The sequence below is a fragment of the Ursus americanus genome, chromosome 11 (assembly GCF_024610735.1).
Source record: "Ursus americanus isolate L20-20 chromosome 11, mUrsAme1.1.p, whole genome shotgun sequence".
Classification (NCBI taxonomy): domain Eukaryota; kingdom Metazoa; phylum Chordata; class Mammalia; order Carnivora; family Ursidae; genus Ursus; species Ursus americanus.
The window spans coordinates 36,328,427-36,343,373 of NC_142137.1; the positions used below are offsets into that span (position 1 = coordinate 36,328,427).

Here is a 14,947-nt window from a genome sequence, read left to right on the forward strand (position 1 = left end):
AATGAAACAAGTTTGCGCTGGCTAAACTTTGTTCCACCATTTTTATTTACTGCAACATGAAACATGCAATATATATAATTTAAGAAAAGATTGTAATATTATAAAATACAGAACTTTTTATTATCCCTGGACTTTTGGTGAAACAAGCACTAACTAAAACCAGTAATTGCTATCTATAAAGAGTAACTACAAGTAGTGGTATTCACGTCTCTAATGCTATTCCAGTTTTCTCGTCAGCAAATTTAAACTACAACTTCATCTCAACCTGGCTATTCCTCTGTGCCTTTTCTCCCCCACCCTTCCACGTTCACCGGCCTCCTCTCCACTCTCCTCCCCGCCTTTCCTCTGCCCCTCCCCTTCTCCAGCCCCTCCTCCTCGTTGAGTCAGTGGCTTGAAACTTTTAAAAGCTCTGTGCTCCAATTAGAAAAAAGCTTTTACGAGGTATCAGCACTTTTCTTTCATTAGGGGGAAGGAGCGAAGAAAGTACCAAACAGCAGCAGACTTTTAAACTTTAAATAGACAGGTCTGAGTGCCTGAACTTGCTTTTTCATTTTACTTCATCCTCCAAGGAGTTCAATCACTTGGCGTGCCTACTTCTTTTAAGAGAAAGAGTAAGTTAAAAAAAACCAAAAAACAAAAAACTTTACCTATTCGTTTCTTTTTCTACATGTAAAAGTTTTCTAAAGTTTTAAAATGTGTTAAATGTAGCTTTGATATGATACTGTAAGTGGAATGATGTACTTGAAAATGTGTCTAGAGTTTTGAACGTTCAGTATTTTCTTAACTGTTGAAAAGTTTCTAACAGTAATGCAACAGGTAAAATAAGATTCGGACCTTTCCGATTAGAATAAAGAACCAGTTTACTGGATATTTGGTTCTTCATTTTAGAGTATAATTTTGCTTTTTTTTTTTTTTTTTTGTAATCGGTAATAGTCTAGGTGTTTTGTAACTGGGGTTGGGGGGGGAGAGTTGGGGCCTGGGTTGGGGATTTGACTGACAATATCACAAAAATCAAAGTGCAAATTTGCTTAGCATGCTTGCTATAGAATTCTACACTACGTGCTTTTTCATATGTAAATCTTGATGTTCTATAGTTGTGCAAAGCAAACTTCTTAACAAAGTGCTTTGTTAAGACCTTGCGGTTACTTGACTTCCACGTGGTCCCTCCCTAGAATTTTCCCCAGTAAATAAAAAGATACAAAAATCAGAGTTGTAGTATTGAGGTTTTTAAAGCAACAGTAAGTAGTTACTTTGTGTTAGCAACCTCTGTGGAAACATGAGACCCTCAGTAGAGCCACCTTTTTTACTCGACCACGTTGGCAATTCAGCAGATGAAATCCCTTGAATGGGTAGTGGTTACTTACAAAGCATTAGAAGGGAAGAAGAGACGTTTAGAACAAAAGTGAGTGCCAGGGTGTATTTCCAAAACCGTCTCCTAAAACTGAAGCTCTTAGAATGTGAAACAAAATTTCTTAAATAGAGCCTTAGAAGGAGCTAGCCTCCCCCCACCCCTCCGACCCCTCTTCTGCCTGTCCGAACCTGTAAGAGACTTCAGAGCTGTAAGGCAACTTTGGGTTGGAGTTGTTTGGGTGCTGCCTGTAGGCAGTGATGACGTTGATCTGTTATTTTAAAGGGTTCAGTTCTTAAATGCTCTTGTTGGTAACACGCATTCTGGTAGCCAGAAATGCAACCATGCATTTTCGTGCCCGCTGAGGATTTTGTCTCTTCACACTTCACAGGCCAAAGTAATTAGTTTAAATTCTTGGTGTGACCCTGAGGTTTGAAGTATTTGCACCGGCGAACGCTGAAAAGCAAATAAAAATGAAAGCTTATACGGAGGCCGGGGTGGGGGGGTTGGGGGGAGCGCGGGGCGCCTCTGCCATCTTAGCATCTGCCGGGCTCGCCCCGGACTCCTGCGCTGCCCGAGCCCCAGGGTTTGTCGAGGTTTGCAACGTTTCCCTGAAATACTTACTAAACGGAGCGCAGGTCCGCGGCCGCCACTGTAAAGGAAGGGGAGGGGGAGAGGAGCAGGGGCAGATGGACTGCGTGCCAAATGGTAAAAGAAGAGCAAACGATTAATTAAACGTGTCAATCTAATTTACCTTCCCGCGCCCCTCCTTTTTTCCCCCTCTTAAACTTACGGAATCCTACTGTGTAAACGTTGGTAAGGCAATCTGAGTACCTTGGAAATTACCGTGCTTATATTGCACTTGTAACTCTTGGAAGTTCTCGAAACTTCCCAAGAATGGGGGTGGGGAGCGCGGGGGGGGGGCCGTAATGAAATGAGGAAAGAGCTAATGACGTGTCCAAAGGCAAATCAGTACAGGATTCGGAAACTCAAAGCTTGAGTTCCGAGCAGCGGATTGCCCACACCGTCCTCTAAGGCGTCCAAATGTTTGCTGAACTTTTCTGATAAAGCTTATCATAATCTCCGCTTGACCAACCTCATACTCATCCTTACCCTGAGGCGTGCCTGTGTTTCTCTTCAGAAGTGCAAAGTGGGGGTGGGAAGAGCTGAGCTGTAGGTTGTTGGTAGATTTGGGTTTATTTGGAGGTGGGTTTAATTTCTTTTTCACCAAGTTTGTAATAAAAAGATGCTTCCTCTTACCCTCAGAAAATTGGGCACACTTGTTCACAACGTGTCCCGTTGCAATTTGAACAAGATTGAAATTTCTTAAAGAAACCCAATTTTTACTTTTGTACAAGGATTGTTGAAAATAAAAGCCTGTAGTAATGCAGAGATCTCAGTAAATTAATTCCATCTCAAATAATGAAATAAACTGGTTAGGTACAAAATACCTCTGGGAAAGTATAATTAATTTTTCTAGATAGGCCACATTGACTGAAAATTCTACCAATGGCAGGAGTAGGTTCTGTCCTGGCAATCTGTATGTGTGATGCTTTGTACTTCCCAAAGTCACAGGAGAGCTGTCACCTGTCCTTTGGGTGGAAAATGGCACTGGTAGTGTGCTTCTACTTCCTTCACTGTTTAAACAGCTTCCACATTTTTCTAATGTGAAAATGTAGTTTATCACCACAGCTGCCCCATCCACTCTGTTTCTCACCCTTTACTGTGTGATTCCTACATTGCTGACCCTCTCTGGGAAACAAGGTTTCAAAGATACTCAGTAGCAAGCATCTAAAAGGGTGTGTTTTCAGATATTGAGAGTTGTTTTCTTACTTACATGTTTCCAATTCCTGCATAGAGAAGGATGGAAACTCATGATACAGTGCATTCCTTCCTTTCTTTTATAATATCCAGAGGTGTAGCTTGGTATGAAGCCTCAGAGCCTTTTATATATGATACCGGAGGGAAGGGAATGATAGGAAAGTCACCAGTGATTAATACCTTCTACTCCACCTTTCCTGTTGTTCTGACTTTCCTCCAAGATTCTTGGTGGTTTAAATAGATTGTTGAAGCTTATCCACAGACAGCAATTCAGCTCTGGACGGAAAAGTAGTTATCTAGTGTTTATCATTAAGGTCAATATTCAACATGGGTCAAGTTAAAAAAAAAAATCCCAGGATTTCTCCTTCATGGGAGGTTAATTGATTATATATATATTTTTGATCCTTGGGATAACTACCTAAATTCTTCACTTTGCCTGTCTAAATTCACCATTTGGCTATGTATGTACGTAATGTCTTTTGCCAAAATGAAAACACAAACCATGGTGAGATAACGTATATCAATGGCTTTAGCCTTAAAATTTTCTGTAATCTACATATCCAAATTTTCCTAGCTTTCTAAGTAATTTCTGGAAAATATGTTTTATGGAATGCTTAAAACTCACAGTAATAAAGAAATAGAGTGGTGGGGGTTTTTCGTTTCTGTTTTTAGCAATTTCTGTGAGCCAGATATGTTCTATAGGATATGGCTCTTTTCATGATTTGGGGAAGATGCCTTCAAATAGAAACAAAGACAGGCAGACATTTTTCGTGTTTTTCTCTCCTTATCAGCTGATAAAGAGTAAATTCTTCCTTCTCACAGATCTGTATGGGATTGCTAAAATAGGAATATTGTACTCATTACAAGAGCATCTTGAAAACTGAATTTGATTACCATTAGGAAAATGTTAATCATTTCCTAGTTGCTGTTTTGCTAAAGAAAATATTACAAGATACGAGAATAAGTGAGCTGTTATCTATGTAAGATCTTTTAAAGAATAATAGCTAAACTATTGAGCTCTTACAAGAGCTTCAAGTGTGTGCGTTACCTTATTCGGAGCTCGCTGAAGAAAATAGACTGTTCTTAATCAATACACTTGTGAGTACCCTAATGGTGTGTTTACATGATGACAAAATAACCAGGCTGTTCAATAAAAATAGTCAATTCGGAGGTGAGTAGAGGGGAGCACCAAGAACTGACAAAGTACATTTTTTTAAGCCCCTCAGATCACAATAGAAGAACATGGCTTTTTGCCTGTGGCTTCTAGCTCAGGGTTATTCTTCTATCACCCCTGAAGTGACCATGAGGCACTTCTGTTAGTGGGGGAGTCGAGTGGTAGCTGCTGAACTGGGGCGGGCGTGTTGTCTCTCTTTGGTAGGCATCATACTATCTTTGGAGTCCCTCACCCCTTAACATCCATCTCATCTCACTGTTCTCTGAACATGGATGCAGATTGACTATGTGATGAACGGGGGTAAGAACCAAGGAAAGAAAGGTTCGTCTCACCCCCCCACCCCCGTTCCCCCCATCCCACCCCACCCCCCCGAAACAAACAAACAAACCCATGCAGTTCTATGCCATGCATCATATGCCTGAGGAAATAAAGTGGTATCATTCTTTACAGAGGAATCTAAGGATAATCGGGGAACCATAAGGCAGAATTGTAAATAGAATAGATGTTTAAATGGAGTAGGTTTGATATACCACAGAGTTAGGCTAACTGTCCAGGTATAAGGAAGCAAAGGTTGTGTATTACTTGATGAACCTGGAATATTTGTCATGGTACCTGATTCAAATCATTTAATTGCCTGAATAGATGACTACACCGAGATGTTCTGTCACCCAGGGTTTCTCTCAGCTGTTGCTCTTCCCCTTCAGAGCCCCAGGCCTACCTCAAGATTTGTCATTCTTGAAATAAAAACAAATTTAAGCAGCCCATTTCTTCTATTGCAAGGCACTCTGTTGTTATATATTCTCAGCAATGATGACATCACATAGTACAGTCAGAGAGAATACTGCAGAGTTGGGGGATGACAGCACAAGGTGGTGGTGGTGGTGGTTTTAAAAATCTTAACCTGTAACAACATAATGGTAAGACTGAGTAAACATCTATGATACCTGACACGGTGCTGTAAGAATCCCAAATTACTATAGTGTCACGTAATAAATTCAAGAAGCTCTTTGTTAAGAACCTTTTTTTCTGACATCAGTCCTTATTGCCTGCTCAGGGGTCATTTGAAGCAGTTGTTTCAACAGATACTTTTCTGTTTTAGCAATTTTCACTTGAAAATTTAATGTGTGTTTGCTGCTGACAGTACTTTTTTTCTTTCTTTTCTTTTCTTTTCTTTTTTTTTTTTTTTTACTATGAAAGTCCCTTTTTTAATTAATTTGAAACTTCAGAAGTTTGGGATAAAGAAGATCCTGAAGAGGTAGTGAACAATGGAACCTGGTTCTCTCCCTTTCTTTCTTTCCTTCCTTCCTTCCTTCCTTCCTTCCTTCCTTCCTTTCTCTTTTCTTTCTTTCTTTCTTTCTTTCTTTCTTTCTTTCTTTCTTTCTTCTCTCTCTCTCTCTCTCTCTCTCTCTCTTTCTTTCTTTCTTTCTTTCTTTCTTTCTCTTTCGTACAGGCCTCCTTTAATTCATTTAATAGATGTTTATCTAGTATCTCTGACTCTTTCAAGTACTTGGAGACAGCAGTGGACAAAGAAACGCCCTAGTGGAGCTCACATTCTAGTTGAGGAAAGCAGATAGTAGTAAGTCCTTGTCATGGAGGGAGATAAACAGCAAACAGGTAAATATATGTAATATGTCAAGTAGAGCTAAAGACCATTAAAAAAAAACAACAACAAAGCGCAGGACAAAGGGGATAGGAAGTGACAGGACTGGAGGGCTGGCTGATGAAGTGAGACCAGAGGGGAGACCTACGGAAGTGAGGAAGTGAACCAAGAAGACAGAGCAGAGCTGAACAAGGCAGATCAGCTTGTTAGTTCTTGAGGTTGGCTGTTGGAGGAGAATAGTTTGGCAAGCAGGGTGACTAGGCTAGTGACCTGAAACCTGAGGAGGTGATGATGGCTGAGATCAGGCGAGGAGCAGGGGTGGTGGTGAAATTCCGTCAGTCTGGGTTTTGGGGGAAGATAAAGCCTATAGTATTTGCTGACAGAATGAATGTGGGTTATGTTAATTATGTGTGGATGTGACTATTACCAGGGAACATCTGGCTGTTGTAACGGTAGAGGAATGGTCAGGACTGAGCCCACTCAGAGACATTTACTGCAAGGGACAGGGGTTCTTACAAAAGTTAAAGGAAAACATGAGGAGGTTTACATTTTAGCTTAGGGGCTTAAAATTTTTTTGTTTCAGTATATTAAACGCACACACAGCATTACCATTTTCCCCAAGTAGATCTATTTAATGATTTTTATGAGGAACTTATATAGTCATTTTCCTACACATTTTTAACCCTCATGATTTTTTTTTTCTTCATCTTCTCTAAGTGCTTGTTGAATCATAAAAAGGTGATGGGTGTCAAGTCTCAACTTTAGTTTTTAACAATCCTATTTGCCATTATTTGAGTCCCTACTCTAAGCTTATTACAGCTGTCACTTAGGAAATTCTTTAAAATTGAAATTAAAATATTTTCTAGTTTTCCTAACAATTCTTAGTACATTAGTACATTAATACATGAAATGACTTGACTACAGCTTTGGCACGGTGATTTGCTCTGGCAAAAGGGACAGTCAAAAGTGATCTAAAATTGAAGCTTTATTTTTATTTTAAATAAGGTGTTTGAGTCCTAGTGCTCTTGGGGAGCGTCAGATGGAAGTGGAGTGACACAAGGTGGTGCGGTGAAGGGTCAGCTTCATTCCCAGCGGCCCAGACAGCCTCGGCTCTTGATCCTGGGCCACCCCTTTGGCCTTTTTAGATAACTCTCTGTCCCTTTCTGCTCTTCTGACATTTCCCCAATCCTAAATATTTTGAACAAGAGAGCATCAAAAATGTCAAGGAACCCTTGGCCTGCTTCCTGGCGTGAAACATCAGAATCACCTGGTGCATTTGTTTAAAAAACAGAAAAGAGACAAACTAATTTCCCAGCACTGCCCCCTCCCCCAGCCCCACCACCTCATCCAAAATCTTAATCAGTCAGGCTGGTGAGTGCTGGGAGTGTATGTTTTTAACAAATGCTATCAAATGTTTGTGATGTGGTTGGGAACCGCTGCAGAGGGTCCAGAGGGTCCTCGGACAGTCGGGCAGGTCATGCTTGAATACCTGGCTTTTGGCCTCTAGTCTGGAGAGCCATGAAGAGCAATGGAAAATGTGACCTAATATGGTACACAGAAGACAGAAGAAGGGTGCCCCAGCTGCTGTCAAGCATTTGCTTCTAATGACAACTTTGCGTACCTCCTTCACTGAGACCTTATTTTACCTATAAAGTTCCAGCCTGGAAACCTAGTGGTGAAGGCATGAATATATATGATGAACATTCAGCTGCTTCCACTGCTGTGCGCTTCTCATGTATCATGTAAAAAATACGCCTGTCTTACGCTGGTGAATATGAATGAGGGATCTAGTCTGTAAATCAATGCCAGGGATTCTGTGAACTTATAATTATGCCTATTATTTATAAAAAGACATTAATTTTTTGACTAAGACTTGGAAAAATGAAAATACTAATGGGGTGAGGGGGTCAACTAGTTGATAGAACTTTCGACTCACAACAAAGGGAACACCTACCAGAAAAGGTAACTATTTTTGTTTGAAAATCACAAGCATTATAAACCATCACATTAAACATTATCTGATGGTCTCTATGATAGTGGTAATGACTGGTTACAGGATACTAGGTGTGTAATTGGATAATTCATCTCATTCAGATGAAAGAGTATTAACTCATTAATGCAAATGACAACTGTGTGGGTGCTTAAAGAAAAGACAACTTTGCAATTAAGTTGCTGGTGTATTAATAAAGAACTACTACCTAGTGAACTGCTCAGTGACCCACTTCACATACTGTGGCACTGTAGGGTATTTTTGGGAATCTCAGAATTACATGAAAGTTGAGTTTTATTTTCCATAGAATGTACTGAAACTTAGGGATTAATTGCCACAGCATCTACATAATCATATTTTAACTTTGAACCTTGAATAATGATGAAACAGTGACCAGAATGACTTCTCAGTATGCCTGGTAATATATCTAAACGTGTTAAGTTTGTCTTGAGCTCAGTCATTGAGTGAATTTGATGAGATGTATGCAGACAGTTGATCATTTTAGAGTTGATTGTTTTTGCGGTCCCCCTTCCCTCCCAGCAATTGGAGTATTGAGCAAAAGCAGATGACACTGGCAAAATATGTAATTCTCTGCAAACAGAATTAAGGCCAATTTACACATCATCACATAGAAACTATCTACTGATATAACTCCAAAAATTCTGTTATGTTTGTTTGACCCTCATGGACTGTACTTCTTCATTCCCAGGGTAGTATTTTCTGCTAAATTGTAGGTTCTTTCTTTTGCGTTCTCTCACCATCAAACTGTCCATCAAAGCTAAATTACTCCCTATCACTTTGAGCCTTCCCTTGAGTCTTTAACGCTCTTTGTCAACCTTATAAGCCTTTGTTCTTTTTTGACTGCTCTTTTCATACATCAGTTTCACTGTCTAACTTGTCACTTCACAATCTAAAATGGCCCTTCCCAAAAGTAGAAGGGAAGCTCCCTTTTTTATGACCGTTGGAAAAGCTTTATTCCTGTGACCTGCCCACCCACCTCCCACTCTTCCCTCAGCATTCTTTGGCACCAGTCTCTGGGTTGCCATCAAAGACACCCATCAACTGCTGGTTTAGATAGCTGGTACATAGTTCACTTTATGGATCAGCCATCTCTTTGTTCCATCCAGGAAATCCCAGGCCGGATTTCCATTTCATTTTTTCTGGCCTCTGTATCCTGGAGGTGCAGGCATTAAATGGCAATGTAATGTTGCATGGTAGGGAAGAAGGCTCCCTTGGATTTCATTTACTTCCTACAAGAAGGTGGCTCATAATTTTCATATTCAGATAATGAACACATTTCCAAGAAGCCCGTATAATCCTACTTTCAGTTGCACTATTTAAAATTTCATTACTAAGCTCCTGGAAAGTCTTTGCTTGTTTTTGATTATTAAATAGTTTTTGACCACTTCATCCATTTTTTACTCTCCACCTAATACTCTGCTGAAAATTAAACTATATTCTCTATGCCTGCCACATATAATGTCACTCATTTCTTCCCAGCTCTCAGCCCTTGCTAAGATTGTATCAAAGTGTGAAAATATTTCTAGCCTTAATCCAGCTTTATTATAATTTTAAAACCAGTGTGGTGCATTGGAAATCCTTAGCCTTGGGATCATAAGTCTTCCTGTGGCTATACTGATAGCCAAGTATTTCCTATACCTTTAAGAGCTCAACTTTCATCAGTTAAATGAACTATTGGCAATTGGACGTATAAATTGAATTAGCTAAATAACTTTTGAGGTCCATGTCATCTCCACAGACTTGGGTCCATTTCTCATCCCAGAAATGGGGAAGTCTTAGGCTTAGGTATTGATAGAAAGTTAAATCTAGTGTATAGGATGAGGGCCCAAAGCCCGATAAGGGAACTTGAAAGTATACAGCAATCAAAAGATGAAAAACCAATCATTTTTGCTAGAGAGAACACTTCAAAATTGTCTCCCCCCCCCCCCGCCTTAGGCTATAATTAGTATGAGACAAATTGAACTTTTCCTTGAAATGTGATGTGCAGGGGTGCATGGGTGGCTCAGTCGGTTAGGCTTCTGGCTCTTGGTTTCAGCCATGGTCATGATCTCATGAATCATGAGGTCAAGCCTCACGTGGAGCTCCACACTCAGTGGGAATGTGCTTGAAGATTCTTTCCCTCTGACACTCCCGCAACTCGTGCCCAAGCGCACTCTCTAAGATAAAATGAACAAGTCTTAAAAAAAAAAAAAAATGTGATGGGCATTTAGTCTTTGCTCTTTTGAAAGTAGTTTCCTGCACATAATGACACATTATGTCAAAATGGTGTATTTTAGTACAACGTATTTTTCTCTGGGCAGAAGACAGATTTCTGAACCACAAAAGTCACTGCTTAAGAAGAAACAGAAGTATAATAACCATAACATAGAATGTGCACAAAGTACAATTGAAGTAGCAAGGTGAAGCAGTTCAGAGTACAATTAGGAATAAAATGCTATATAATAGGATTGAGGTTTGGAAACGGGTTGTGTGTGTCTGTGTGTGTGTGTTCCTGGGTGTTCTTACCCCAGTTCTTAAACACCCATACTTTTTGAATACCGTCCTTCAGCATTTTGCTTAGGCATGCATCCAGACACAGGCCTACCCGGCAAGAATTGTCCTCATTTATCAGACGGATAAAATAAGCAGAGGCACTTAGCATAGACAGTTTCTCAAGTCACATGGTGGGGCAGTAGTTGAGCAAGTAACATATCTTTGCAAGTTAGGATTTCAGTTTACTGGGCATGTCAGCTCTGCTTCTAAGACTTACTGTATCTCAAGAAAATTGTGAGACTTGTTTGCAGGGGAAGATGGGACAGGAAGAGTTCGCACTTTTTTTTTTTTTTTGGAAAAGTGATAGGTAAGAGACCTTTTACAATATTTTGACTGTTGACTGGAAACAACTGTAGATTTTAACTAATAATTTGTAGCCCATGATCATTTAGTTGTCTTTTTTGCTTCTTTTCAGGTGGTGCCCAGGCAACATGGGTGACTGGAGTGCCTTAGGCAAACTCCTTGACAAGGTTCAAGCCTATTCCACTGCTGGAGGGAAGGTGTGGCTGTCTGTCCTTTTCATTTTCCGAATTCTGCTATTGGGGACAGCGGTTGAGTCGGCCTGGGGTGATGAGCAGTCTGCCTTTCGTTGTAACACTCAACAACCTGGTTGTGAAAATGTCTGCTACGACAAATCCTTCCCAATCTCTCATGTACGCTTCTGGGTCCTGCAGATCATATTTGTGTCTGTTCCCACGCTCCTATACCTGGCTCACGTGTTCTACGTGATGCGGAAGGAAGAGAAACTGAACAAGAAAGAGGAGGAGCTCAAAGTTGCCCAAACAGATGGTGTCAACGTGGAGATGCACTTGAAGCAGATTGAAATAAAGAAGTTCAAGTATGGTATTGAAGAGCATGGCAAGGTGAAAATGCGAGGGGGCCTGCTGCGAACCTACATCATCAGCATCCTCTTCAAGTCTGTCTTCGAGGTGGCCTTCTTGCTGATCCAGTGGTACATCTATGGATTCAGCTTGAGTGCTGTTTACACTTGCAAAAGAGATCCCTGCCCTCATCAGGTAGACTGCTTCCTCTCTCGCCCCACGGAGAAAACCATCTTCATCATCTTCATGCTGGTAGTGTCCTTGGTGTCTCTTGCCCTGAACATCATCGAACTCTTCTATGTGTTCTTCAAGGGTGTTAAGGATCGTGTGAAGGGGAAGAGCGATCCTTACCATGCTACCACTGGCCCACTGAGCCCCTCCAAAGACTGTGGATCTCCGAAATACGCATATTTCAATGGCTGCTCCTCACCCACCGCTCCCCTCTCACCCATGTCTCCTCCTGGGTACAAGCTGGTTACTGGAGACAGAAACAATTCTTCCTGCCGCAATTACAACAAACAAGCAAGTGAGCAAAACTGGGCTAATTACAGTGCAGAACAAAATCGAATGGGGCAGGCGGGAAGCACCATCTCAAACTCCCATGCACAGCCTTTTGATTTCCCTGATGACAACCAGAATTCTAAAAAACTAGCTACTGGGCACGAACTGCAACCACTAGCCATTGTGGACCAGCGGCCTTCCAGCAGAGCCAGCAGCCGTGCCAGCAGCCGACCTCGGCCTGACGACCTGGAGATCTAGAGCCAGGCTTGAGAGCATTGAGATTCCACTCAGTTGTGGAGAAGAGAAAAGGTGCTGTAGAAAGTGCACCTTAGGTGTTCATTTTGTTCCAGTGGAGGTGGTACTCAACAGCCTTCGTATGAGGCTTAGAAAACACAAAGACTTTAGGATACCTGGGTTCATTGGGGGTGTTTGGGATAGATGGGTGGAGAGGGAGGGGATAAGGGAGGTACAAGTTGGTATTTAATGTAGTTGATTCAAAGAACTTTAGTTCTAAGTATAAGTTGCATTAGGTGATACATAGGTAAGGGCTTTTTCTCCCCCACACACCCCCTAAGAATAGTTCTGTGTATGTGAAAGAATGGGTGATATTTTTGGTTAAATAGTTTTTGTTTTACCATGAAACTGAAATAACTTTGGCCAGGAAGAAATACTTCCTGGACCTCTTATTTCATTTTACCAAGAGAAAGTTGGAGGATTGTCCTTATGTCCCTGCTAAAACATTCCATTGTTAAAATTTGCACTTTGAAGGTAAGCGTTCTAGGCCTGACCCTCCAGGTGTCTGTGGACTTGTCATACTATATTTTCTGTTCTTGGTATCAGTTAAAGGTTCAAACAAGGCCCACAGAAAAAGACTTTCCATGCATTTTCAAATCTCAGTCAGTCATATGTACATTATTATTTTTTTTTTTTTTACATCTACTTGCATCCTATTAATGCCATCGCTTTTTCATCATTCCTCAACTACTCTTCACATTCATTTAATGGTTTCTGTAAACGTTTTTAAAGCAGTTGAGATGTCACTTAACATTTTTTGAATTAGAGTCAGGGAAGCAAGCCATGCTCAATATTTAACAATCACTTGTATGTGTATGTGTGTGGAAGTGTGTGTTTTATTTGTCATGTATTGGTACAAGCAGAGCAGTATAAACTCACAAACACAGATTTGAAAATAATGCACACACAGTGTTCAAATTTGAGCCTTCCTCATGGATTTTGTGGTGTGGGCCAATATGGTGTTTACATTATATAATTCCTGCTGTGCAAGTAAAGCACACCCCCCCCCAAGTGTTTTTTTTCCCCTATGTATCCTGTTGTGGATACTGGTTTTGTTAGTTATGATTTTCCCCCCTTTTTTTTTCTTTTTTAGAATGTAGCAGTAATGCTATTGCTGAAATGGATGATTTTCTTTTTCTGAAATGTAATCATGGATGCTTGAATGATAGAATTTTAGTACTGTAAACAGGCTTTAGTAATTAATGTGAGACACTTAGAAGAAATGCTTAGAGTGGGCTTTTAAGTGTGCCTAAATGAATTTTGCAGTAACTGATATTCTTGGTTTTGTCCTACTTAATACACATGAATTAAGAACTTGTATTCTGTTATGAGTTAGACAGTCTTTTGGAGTGACCAGCAACTTTGATGTTTGCACTAAGATTTTATTTGGAATGCAAGAGAGGTTGAAAGACTTTCAGTAGTACACATGAAACTAATTTATTTGAAATATACCCTAAAGAAATCTACCAGTTTCTTCAAATGCCTTTTTAAAACCCATCAGAGATGATTAGTGAAAATGCAGAGTATCATACTTTTCTTCTTGCATGTCAGCTACATAAACAGTTTTGTACAATGAAAAATACTAATTTGTTTGACATTCCATGCTAAACTACTGTCATGTTCAGCTTCCTTGCATGTAATGTAGACCTAGTCCATCAGATCATGTGTTCTGGAGAGTGTTCTTTATTCAATAAAGTTTTAATTTAGTATAAGAATAGCCTCTATATCCGTGTGATTTTTAAACCTTGTAGTACATGTATTCATGATCATCAAAGACATTTCTGTTGGTTATGATGATTTAGGCAAATAGGATTCACAAGTTTCAGGAGTGTTTAGAAAACTATCATTACAGCTACATTATTCAGTGCAACATTGATTGTTAACATTTGTGGGTATTTGTTCAACTGAGAGGATGATGAAGTTCTCAAGTGTTGAATCTGGAATATAAGATCAACGAGATGCTTGGTAAAGGTTTAAATAAGGTAATGGTAAGTAATTTAGCAGCTCTCACATGACAGAAGTAAGCATAAAAAGATAAGGTTGATGATACAGCTGTGGAGCCTCCTGGAGATAATAGCAAAGTCAGTGTAAGTATGGTTATGCTCTGCGACGAAAGAATGGAACAGATCTATGAGTCTATTCTAAGACATTGTGAAAATACAGAACGACTGTTAACACTCCCTTCCCACCCACCCCCAAAATTGAATCATTCAGAGGGAGTAGAACAGTTTGGGGCATTGTATAATATTGCTGTAATTTTAAATATAAAACAGTAATAATCCTAAATCACCTTTCAAGAATTTTAATTTTTAAAAATCTACATATACATTATCACAAAGCAAACAATTACTAGAGCATAAGATTATTACTAATTTAGAAATGATCTAGTCCAGTTCAATTGCATTTTCTTTTATGAGGAAAGGCTATGAGATCTGCCTAAAATCAAAGGATTAATAACCAGTTTCGTGGTCAATTATATCATAATTGGTAATGTCAACATTTCTTCAGGTATTATCATTTGGCTGGCTGAGAAACCAATGGGAGAGGCAACTTTTCTCTGTGCATCTATGTGTTTGCACTTACTATGGGGAATAGAGAAACTAATGATTTATTTGAATGTACACGTTTCTATGTCCTGCACATGCAAGGGTCATGGGATATGGATGGGCAAATGATTAGACCACTGAATGTTGAAGTAGGGTGGAGGTATGAAATAGATTTCTGATACAGCTGTGTGGAAGTGGGAGGGCAAGTTGCATATTTCAGAAATAGTTCATTCTAAACTTTCCCAACTTTAAAGCTTTCACGATTTATTACAAATAGGCATATTATAAATATACAGTTT

The 14,947-nt window shown here is 39.9% G+C and overlaps 1 protein-coding gene across 1 annotated transcript; it reads left to right on the forward strand.

Moving 5' to 3' along the window:
- Positions 1-414: 414 nt before the first annotated feature.
- GJA1 (gap junction protein alpha 1) lies at positions 415-13,817 on the forward strand. The gene is made up of 2 exons (XM_045798574.2): positions 415-611; positions 10,902-13,817. Exon 2 carries the CDS (start codon positions 10,918-10,920, stop codon positions 12,064-12,066), a length of 1,149 nt encoding a protein of 382 aa, XP_045654530.1. The 5' UTR covers positions 415-611; positions 10,902-10,917; the 3' UTR covers positions 12,067-13,817.
- Positions 13,818-14,947: the final 1,130 nt, after the last annotated feature.

Excerpts from the sequence above, each read along its gene's own strand:
- GJA1 (XM_045798574.2), top strand. The coding sequence starts at position 10,918 with ATGGGTGACTGGAGTGCCTTAGGCAAACTCCTTGACAAGGTTCAAGCC.